General features: G+C 43.2%; 1 protein-coding gene across 2 annotated transcripts in view; it reads left to right on the top strand.

The window, feature by feature from the left end:
* The window catches only part of LOC107571708 (MSL complex subunit 3), a 175,422-nt gene that overhangs the window by 123,797 nt on the left and 41,295 nt on the right, over positions 1-10,330 (top strand). The window contains exons 11-12 of one of the 2 annotated variants that reach the window (XM_016258038.1): positions 2,023-2,122; positions 2,222-2,306. The exons of the other annotated variant lie outside the window; for it this stretch is intronic. Of the exons in view, the coding sequence (XP_016113524.1) occupies positions 2,023-2,122; positions 2,222-2,306 (185 nt within the window). The remainder of the gene's footprint in view (positions 1-2,022; positions 2,123-2,221; positions 2,307-10,330) is intronic. 2 annotated transcript variants of the gene reach the window in all.

Raw genomic sequence — 10,330 nt, forward strand, 5'->3', positions numbered from 1 at the left:
CATTACATTTACATTTAGACATTTAGCAGGCGCTTTTATCCAAAGCCACTTACAAATGAGGACAATGGAAGCAATCAAAATCAACAAAAGAGCAATGATATGCAAGTGCTATAACAAGTCTCAGTTAGCTTAATGCAGTACACGTAGCAAGGTTTTTTTTCAAATCATATAATAAATAAAAAGAAAACAGATAGAATAGAGCAAGCTAGTGTTAGAGGCCTTTTTTGGTTTTGTTAGTCAGAAGTCAGTAAGTCAGAATTGTAATTGCATAATTAATAAAAAGAAAACCAATAGAATGCAAAAAGATTAGAGAAGCAAGTGTTAGTTTTTTTTTAAAGAAAACAAGCAGATAGTAAATAAAGTCTAAAAGGGGCAAGTTTTTAAAAAAAAATAAAGAATAGAGTTAGAATAGAGAGTGCTAGAGTTAGAGGGTCAAATAAATATGGAAGAGATGTGTTTTTAGCCAATTCTTGAAGATGGCTAAGGACTGAGTTGGGCAGGTCATTCCACTAGGAGGGAACATATAATTTAAAAGTCAGAGAAAGTTATTTTGTGCCTCTTTGGGATAGCACAATAAAGTGCCGTTCACTTGCAGAACGCAAGCTTCTAGAGGGCACATAAGTCTGAAGTAATGAATTTAGGTAAAGGGGTGCAGAGCCATTGGTGGTTTTGTAGGCAAACATTAATGCCTTGAATTTTATGCGAGCAGCTATTGGTAGCCAGTGCAAACTGATAAACAGAGGTTTATATATAGATATATATTTATAATATATACTGTATAACCATAATTGTATTAAGAAATTATGGAGACTAAATATGCATTTTGGTGTGGTACGAATTCTCTGCATAGTTTAAATCATATTGTTGTATGCTTGCACTGTTAGAGATGTAGGATCTATACTTAAAGGGTTAGTTCACCCAAAAACCTCCCTCAGGCCAGCCAAGATGTAGGTGACTTTTTTTCTTGAGTAGAACAGTAAAGAAACTTTTTAGCTGAAACCGTAGTCCTTGGTGATTCATAAAATCTTTTAGAAAACTCAAAATTCATAAAAGTTAGTGGTTGCTACTTTTTGAGAATAAAAAAGCATGCCAACTAACACAAAATTAATACCTGTGGCTCCTGACAATATATCGAGGTATTATGAAGCTAAACAATTTACAAAATACTGTCGTATATGATCCTATCATGCTGGTTTTTACCAACTCAATCAGTACTCTAGGTCCTCCAACAGTACACTGAACAGTTCAGACCCAGGCCGAAGATCGATGAGCCAGTAATATGTGCATGTATAAACCGAGCACTTGAATAAAGGAGTGAAATGAAAGTTTTTATAGTTTCTCATTGTTTATGTAAAAAGGTGAGCCGATAAAGAAAGTTTATTCACTTTATGTGCTTCAGACATGTAAAACATCCATGTTTCACATCATTATTGGGTGGTTTAATAATATAATTGTGTATACCTTACATCATTGTGTGATTACTTAAACTATAGTGAAGTAACTCTGTTCATTGAAACAAACTGTTTGAAAGAACCAGTTTGCTGAAAAAAAACAAGGATTTCTCTAGGCAATGGATTACAGGTAATAATGTTGTAAATAATGTTCAATTTCTTGCACAGACCAATCATTTTGCTTCATAAGACCTTGTTATATTGTCAGGAGCCACAGGTATTAAATGTGTGTTCCTTAATATGCTTTTTTATTCTCAAAGAAGGGCAGCCACTGACTTGAAATTTATGAATCACTAAGGACCACACCTTCAGCTAAAAATCTTTACTGTTCTACTAAAGAAAAAAAATATGAAACATGGATGTTTTACATGTCTAAAGCACATAAAGTGAATAAACTTTATTTATCAACTCACCTTTCTATATCTTGGATGGCTCGAGGGTATCTAAATTAACAGTAAATTAAAATTTTTGGGTGAACTATCCCTTTAACGTGCTCTGGTGCAATACTGCTTATAACCTAATTTACAAAATAGCTCATTAAATTGGTCTACCCCTATGTGATTGTCTTGAGGTTCTGAGCTGGAGACTGACACCAGAAAACTACCCTCAGAGTGACCAGCTTCCCCCTCCTTCTTACCTCTATGGCGCTCAGCACCTGCTTCGGCTATTTGGTGAATATCAGCTTCTTGTATATGTTTAAAAATGTTGTCATAAATTAAAGGAATTATACTTACATTTTTAAGCCTTTATTTTATTTTTATATTTTTTAGTTAAACTTCCAGAAATCTTGAGGAAGATGCACATACCAGAAAAGAACCTGAGGGCACTAGTGAAACACTTCGAGCTTTTCCTCAGGTGCAGATTTCTTTTACTTTTGCATGCACATGATTAACTTGAATGCACATAAGAACTTTATGTAAGGTAAATGTGTGAGAGCTAGTTGTAAATCATTGTTTTGAAGTTTCAAGGTGATCATGCTGATCACTTGATAGAGAACACAATTTAGTACTTGAGGACTGTGATGTTGCCCTTAGGTTGTCCTCTGGACAAAGATAAATTAGTGAGATAAAACTAATATGAATAATATTTTTATATATTTTGTTTCAAGATGTCTCATATTTACTCAAGTTTATAAGAAAGCATCTAAGACAGAGATATGATTCTCAATGAAGCCCAAATCCACAAAGTTAGGACTAGGGGTACATTCCAACTATCATGGTTACAGGTTACATGGTTACATACACTGTGTTCCAAATTATTATGCAAGTTATATATACCAGTAGAATGTCAGTAAAATAAGCATTCAGTTTTTATTTTTTTTAAAGAGTTTTTTTTCCAAAAAAGTATCATCTTTTTAGATAACGTCTCGATTACGTATGTAACCCTCGTTCCCTTACAGTCGGTCACTCTCGATGTTACGTCGGTAATGACCGACGAATTGGGATCCCTACCAAAACGCCATGGATGCTGCCTCCAGTGTCCTGTGCGAGCCTCCTGCTCCCCCTTTTCGGTGAAGGCTGGGGCTCGCAACAAGAAGGCCAGTCAATGTTGTCGTAGCACTACCCACTCAGTGAGATTGGATAATACTGGGAAAACGTACCCGTACCACATGGAACAGGAACGTTGCGGAAGCCCCATCCTTCCCGAAGGAGGTTTCGGAAGCACTTACACATATGAACAACTGTTTAGGTGCATATGGAAGATTAGAGGTGATTATAACCCTGTTGGAAATGGCAGAAGTCTGCCGGGGAAACACGTGCTCTGAGGCTATACCATGGACTTTACACATATGGGATCCACTTACGTCTCTACATATAGAACCCAGCCCTCTATCGGTTCTCTCGGATTCATCGAGTGAGGGCCTGGCGCTGAACATTCCGCCACGTCTGGCTGCCGAGAGGATGGAGGAGCTCAACAGGGTCTACAGTACGGACACTTTAGAGCAGTTTTAGCAAGCCGACACTAAACCGAGGCCTCTCAGTGCCTCTACCCGTTTGAGGTGAGAACACAGGAGCTGCGAGGGCTCCACACAAAGGCTATAGAATCTAGCGAACGTGTTGGGGGTCACTTTAGAGCAGTTTTAGCAAGCCGACACTAAACCGAGGCCTCTCAGTGCCTCTACCCGTTTGAGGTGAGAACACAGGAGCTGCGAGGGCTCCACACAAAGGCTATAGAATCTAGCGAACGTGTTGGGGGTCGCCCTGGCCGCAGCTCTATCTGTCAGCGAGGCGCCACAAGCCAGCGCGCAAGAGGATGCAACACTTCTAGTAGAGTGAGCTCGCAACCTGAGCAGGCAGGGAACACCCTGTGCCTGATAACCCAGGGTGATGGCATCCACTATCCAGTAGGCCATCCTCTGCTTAGAGACAGTATTCCCCTTCTGTCGGCCTCTGTAACAGACAAAGAGCTGATCTGAGGTCCTGAAGCTTTGAGTCCAGTCTACGCACCATCTCAAGGCTCGGACGGGTCAAAGCAAAGCTAAGCTAAGCTAGGGCTAGGTCTGCTTCCTCCGGGGGCAGCGCTCGCATGTTCACTACCTGATCCCTGAAGGGGGTAGTAGGAACCTTGGGTCCTCTACCCTCTTGATGGAGGCCAATGCAGTCAGGAACAGTCAGTTTTCATTGAAAGAAACTTTAGCTCGACTGACTGCAAAGGCTCAAATGGGCCCTGCTGTAGTGCTTTCAGCACAAGAGTCAGGTCCCAAGAGGGTATAGAGGGGGGCAGGGGGGATTTAACCTTCTCAACCCCCCTAAGGAACCTGATGACCAAGTCATGCCTCCCTACCGACTTGCCTTCCACGGGGTCGTGGTACGCGGCAATCGCAGCCACATAGACTTTTAAGGGTGCAGGGAGACAGCCTTCGCTCCAGCCCTTGCTGCAAAAAGGACAGCATGACTCTGATCAGGCATCTTCGGGGGTCCTCTCGGTGAGGAGAACACCAGTCGACGAACAGGTTCCACTTCAAGGCATAAGCGTGTCTCGTAGACGGTGCTCTTGCCGAAGTGATGGTGTCTACTACCTCTTGGGGTAGGCCACCGAGAACCTCTGAGTCCCATCCAGGGACCAGTCGTGAAGTTTCCAGAGGTCTGGAAGCGGGTGCCAAAGGGTGCCCCATCCCTGAGTCAGTAGATCCTTCATCAGAGGAATCTGCCAGAGGGGCTGTCAAAAGGAGCATTAGTTCCGTGAACCAGGCCTTAGTGGGCCAGTGGGGCGCCACAAGCAGGACCTGCTCCTCGTCCTCCCTTATCTTGCACAGTGTCTGTGCGAGAAGGTTCACTGGGGGAAATGCATACTTGTGCAGGCCCTGCGGCCAGCTGTGTGCCAGTGCATCCTTGCCGAGTGTTCCCTCGGTAAGGGAGTAAAACAACTGGCAGCGAGAGGCTGGACCATCTGGGGATGGAGTCTTCACTCTCCGGGGAGTGCAGCTCATGACAGCTTGTTGGCTGCACAGTTAAGCAGACCCGGAATGTGAATGGCACGAAGTGACCTCAGATGCTTCTGACTCCAGAGGAGGAGGTGGCGGGCGAGTTGCGACATGCGACGAGATCGTAGACCACCTTGTCGGTTGATGTACGCAACGGTCGCAGTGTTGTCCGTTCGGACCAGCACGTGCTTCCCTCGTATGCACCTTCTGAGACGGTTCAAGGCAAGGTGTACTGCTAACAACTCTAGACAGTTGACATGCCAGTGCAGTTGGGGGCATGTCCAAACCCCCAACACTTCATGCCCATCGTACGTGGCCCCTCAGCCGGTGGCAGAGGCATCCGTGTAAACCACAGTATGTCTAAAGACCTGTTCTAGGGGCACTCCTGCCCGGAGAAACGCAAGGTCTGACCACGGGGTGAGGGTTTGGCCGCTGTCCTGCTCTTGAATGTATTCAGGCAGTTCAACACTGACTGAGCATGTTCCTGCGTGAAGCGTAGTCTGTTCGATCGAATCCCACTCCTCACCGAGAAAAGAGATCCTCTGTATTGAGAAGAGTTTGCTCTTTTCCCAGTTGACGCAAAGGCCCAACTGACTGAGCTGTGAGAGCACCAAATCCTTGTGTTCGCACAACTGATCCTGAGACTGAGCTAGTATGAGCCAGTCGTTGAGGTAGTTGAGAATGTGAATGCCCTGCTCTCTCAGAGGGAACAAGGGCTGCCTCCGCAACTTTCGTGAAGACATGGGGCGACAGGGATAGCCCAAAGGGCAGAACCTTGACCTTGTACTGATCTGTACCGGACGAACTGAATCACATAACCGAGTCTGATGGTCCGCAGGAGCCCTTCAGCGACGAGCAGGCTGGGGTGCTGTGGACGGGTGGAGGCAGCAGCTGCCCGCCGGGGCAGGACATGTCGGATAGTCTCAGTCTGCTCCTGTGCAGCCGAGAACTGCTGGGCCATGTTCTCGACTGCGTCGCCGAACAGGCCGGTCTGGGACACAGGGACCTTGAGGAACCGAACTTGTCAGCATCCCTCATGTCGACCAGACACAGCCAGAGGTGATGCTCTTGGACCACAAGTGTGGACCTCACACGACCCAGAGAACTTGCAGTGACCTTCGTCGCTCAGAGCGTGAGGTCAGTTGCGGTTCAGAGATCTCTCAGAACTTCCGTATCGTGACCATCCTCGTGCAGATCCCTCCGAGATTTAGCATGTAAGGCAGAGGCAGCTTCTCCACAGGCCACATGAGCATCGCCGGACAGACCAGACAAGTACCTACAGACCCTGGAAGAGAGGCACGGTTTGCCCTGCAGGGTGGAGGCAGTATTACGACACAGCTACATCGCAACTGACCACTCCACCGGGGGGGACCCCCGTATACCCCCTTGCTGCACCACCGTCGAGAGGGGTGAGGGAGGAGGAGTTAGCAGGTCGGTTTCCAGCAGAAAAACGTGCCTTCCACGATCTGATAAGCCCCCTCATGCACCTCCGGGAAGAATGGCACGGGGTCAGGGCGCTGAGAACCATGGCGGGCCACCCCGAAGAGCCAATCGTCCAACCTTGAGGGCTCAGGACACAGTGGAGGTCTCCACTCGAGCTCTACCCTCACGGCGGCCCGGGAAAGCATAGCCGTCATTTCCAGATCTGATTCAGGCATTGCTACAGTCCCAGAGGGCAGCAGCGCAGCCGAATCTTCATCTCCAGAAAGCTCTGGCTCTCCCTCTCGATATCTGATTGTCAGGAGGAGCGCCGAAGGATACTGCTGGTACACTCCTTGTAGAGGGCCCAACACCTTCCTTTGGCAGCTCAACTGGTTGCAGAGTGCAAGAGGAGTGATGGTCCCCCGAGGGTTGGTTCCCTGGAGGGTTTGCGATCACTGTTACCCTCAGACCGCCCGTGCTACTGCCTGACTGCCGCCACAACGAGAACTAGATCGAAGCAGAGGCAATGGCGCTCCGCCCCTTTTGAGGTAACGGAGCTTGGTCCACAACTCCTAGATGGTCATCTTCCCGCAATAAGAACATGACTCATCCACAAACGCCACCTCAGCATGCTTAATGCCGAGACACGTGAGGCAGCGATCATGACCATCACCCGACACCAGATAACGACCACATCTAGAAATGCACGGTTGATGTGTTATCTGTAGCAAGATGCAGCGTCGAGTTTGCCAGACGCAACGTCGTCTTTAAAAAGACGCACACGCAGTGGTGGACAGTAACGTAGTAGTTTTACTTTGTTACTGTACTTAAGTAAATTTTTGAAGTATCTGTACTTTACTGTAGTAGTTTTATTTTGAGTGACTTTTGCTTTTACTTCACTACATTCCAAAGCATAAGATCGTACTTTTTACGTCACTACATTTCATACAACATATCGTTACTCCTTATAATATATCACGTGCACCGACACGCAGAAGCGGTGTCTGATTCAAGAACGAACTGATTCTTTTCAATTAACCTTTTAAATCGGTTCGCAAAAAAGGTTAGCCGTTTGCTAGCGGTAGCCTGTTGCATTACAGTACATGAAAGTTCACTTACCACATACACAAAGTAAGGAGAAATGTCTGATAGGATGATGGCGAATGATTTGCAGATCCTGAGCACCAATGACAAACATTTAATCTTGTCAAATGTGTGGTAAGTACTGCCGCTCCATAGTATAGAGTCCTTGTGATCGCGAATCTCAAAAGTGAAAGTAAAATGAGTGCGCAATCGAAAGCGGTTTCAATAGCGGCTCCCTGATGCCTGCAATTTATATACAGTCGTCTATATTTACCCAACTATATAACTGCGAGAAAACGAATTGAAATATTTGTATCCTCCCATCTCGTAGGCTATTTATTCCCTTTAGGGTTTCCATAGTACACTTAATTTCCTTTCTGAACATGGAACTGGGATGCGGCGGATTGCAGGAGAGGGGGGGGGGATCACAATGTCAGCTTAACATCGTGATGTCTGTCAGCCATTGGCGATGGATGATGGCATCGTCTTATCAGCCCAACCCTAGTGCGAGTCTCCAGTTAACTGAATTCACAAGTAAGAACCGGGAGATCTTGTGAGCGTGCGCAACTGATGCTGCTAAAAGTAAGTTACTAATGTCGAATTTTAGGATTAATTATTGTAACTGAAAATCATATTTAGGTCAAAACTGTCAGTTGTTTGTGAACTAAATCTGCTGTAAAGTGTGATCTATTTAAGCCCACTTAAATGCTTGAATGCAGACGCATCAACATCAGTGTCTCAATGTTTTAGGTTAAAAAAAACCCTGAAACATTAAAATAACACAGATTAAATAAAATAACTCATGCACGTTCATATTCCCCGCTGCCATAACGTTAACAGTTTTATTAAAATGCTACGCATTTAGCCCTATGTGATGTCTGTTTTTATATTGTTTATCAACAGTATACATTTTTATATTGTTTGGATTTACTAGCCGAGTAGACAGACATGAATGTTTATTCAAAACCATACTGAAAATAAGTAAATATTGTTAACTGATGCTAACTGTCTAGCTAACAAGCTTGCTGGTGCTAAGTTGAGGTAATTTTTAGATATAAAGTCCAAATATTTTTATTCAACCACCTAGATAGATTAAATCTGGGGGGAAAAGAAAGGATGTGATGTTCAGAACATGGTAACTACAGTAATTATCAAAGTGGGAAGTGATGCCCTCTGTGGGCATTTGTCCAGGGGTGTTTTTACAAAATCATTATGAAAATATAATTATATTTTCCTTAAAATGTTCTTCCTAACTTCAGGCCTTATTCTCCCCCGCTAGAAATTTTACATTCCCAGAATGTCCTCAGAACGTCCCCGCTGGTGTCAAGGACGTTGCCTAGTTTTTTTTTTATTTAAAATATGAGGGATCATGAAAATTGCATGTTATTTTGTATTTAGTACTGTCCTGAATAAGCTATTTCACATAACAGATGTTTATATATACTCCACAAGACAAAATAATAACTGAATTTATAAAAATGACCCCATTCAAAAGTTTACATACCCTTGAATCTTAATACTGCGTGTTGTTTCCTGAGTGATCCACGACTGTTTTTATGTTTTGTGATAGTTGTTCATCAGTCCCTTTTTTGTCCTGAGCAGTTCAACTGCCTGCTATTCTTCAGAAAAATCCTCCAGCTCCTACACAATATTTGGTTCTCCAGCATCTTCTGCATATGTAAACTCTTTCCAAATCGTCCATTTCAAAAAGTTTCCACCCCCTGGCTCTTAATGCTTTGTTTCCTTCTTAAGCATCAGAACATTTTTTCAGCTTTTGTAATATTTGTGTATGAGTCCTTCAGTTGTCCTCAGTGTGAAAAGATGGATCTCAAAATCGTACGGTCACTGTTGGAAAGAGTTCACATATGCTGAAGATGCTGGAAAACCAAAGATTGTGTAGGAGCTGGAGGATTTGTCTGAAGAACAGCAGGACAAACAAGAAACTCATGAAAAACTATCACAAAACATAAAAACAGTCGTGGATCACTCAGGAAACAACACACAGTATTGAGATTCAAGTGTATGTAAACTTTTGAATGGGGTCATTTTTATAAATTCAGTTATTATTTTGTCTTGTGGAGTATATATAAACATCTGTTATGTGAAATAGCTTATTCAGGACAGTACTAAATAAAAAATAACATGCAATTTTCATGATCCCTTTTTTCATGGTTTTAAGTCCGTTATTTCTATCTTTTGCTGTAGTGTGTCAGTTGAAATATCAGTTTACATTTCCAAACATTCATTTTGCCATTAATTGTAATAATCCAGTGAGATTTTTGTCTGACGGCAGCCAGTGCTCCACACACAGAGATCTAATCTGATCATCATCCAGTCTGTCTGGAATGACATGAAGAAACAACAAACTGAGACAGACTAAATCCAGAAGACCTGTGGCCACGTCTCCAAGATGCTTCAAGAAACCTACCTGCAAAGCTACAGTACTGTTAAAAAATGTAGGCACTTGTGTAAAAATGCTGTTGAGGATGCTGTCAAAAATAATGTCATAAATAGATTTAATTTATCAATTAACTTCTATTAACTAAATTAAATCAAAATTTGTTGTGAGCATCCTTTGCGTTGTCACAGTTCTTCTGGATTGAGTCTGTCTCAGTTTGTTCTGTTTCTTCATGTCATTCCAGACAGACTGGATGATGATGAGATCAGATCTCTGTGTGGAGCACTGGCTGTTGTCAGACTCCTTGTGCAAACAAAAATCTCACTGGATTATTACAATTAATGGCAAAATGAATGTTTGGAAATGTAAACTGATATTTCCACTGACACACTACAACAAAAGATAGAAATAACTGACTTAAAACCATTTTTTTGTCATATTGTTTGTAATATTTCATGTAATAGAAACATAAATAAAGGAATAAATTATTTGATTAAACAAATATAATTCACTTGTAATAAAATTTTATCCTGAATTAATTTTTATAAAAAA

This window comes from Sinocyclocheilus grahami, unplaced genomic scaffold (genome assembly GCF_001515645.1).
Source record: "Sinocyclocheilus grahami isolate Dianchi unplaced genomic scaffold, SAMN03320097.WGS_v1.1 scaffold1638.1, whole genome shotgun sequence".
Taxonomy (NCBI): domain Eukaryota; kingdom Metazoa; phylum Chordata; class Actinopteri; order Cypriniformes; family Cyprinidae; genus Sinocyclocheilus; species Sinocyclocheilus grahami.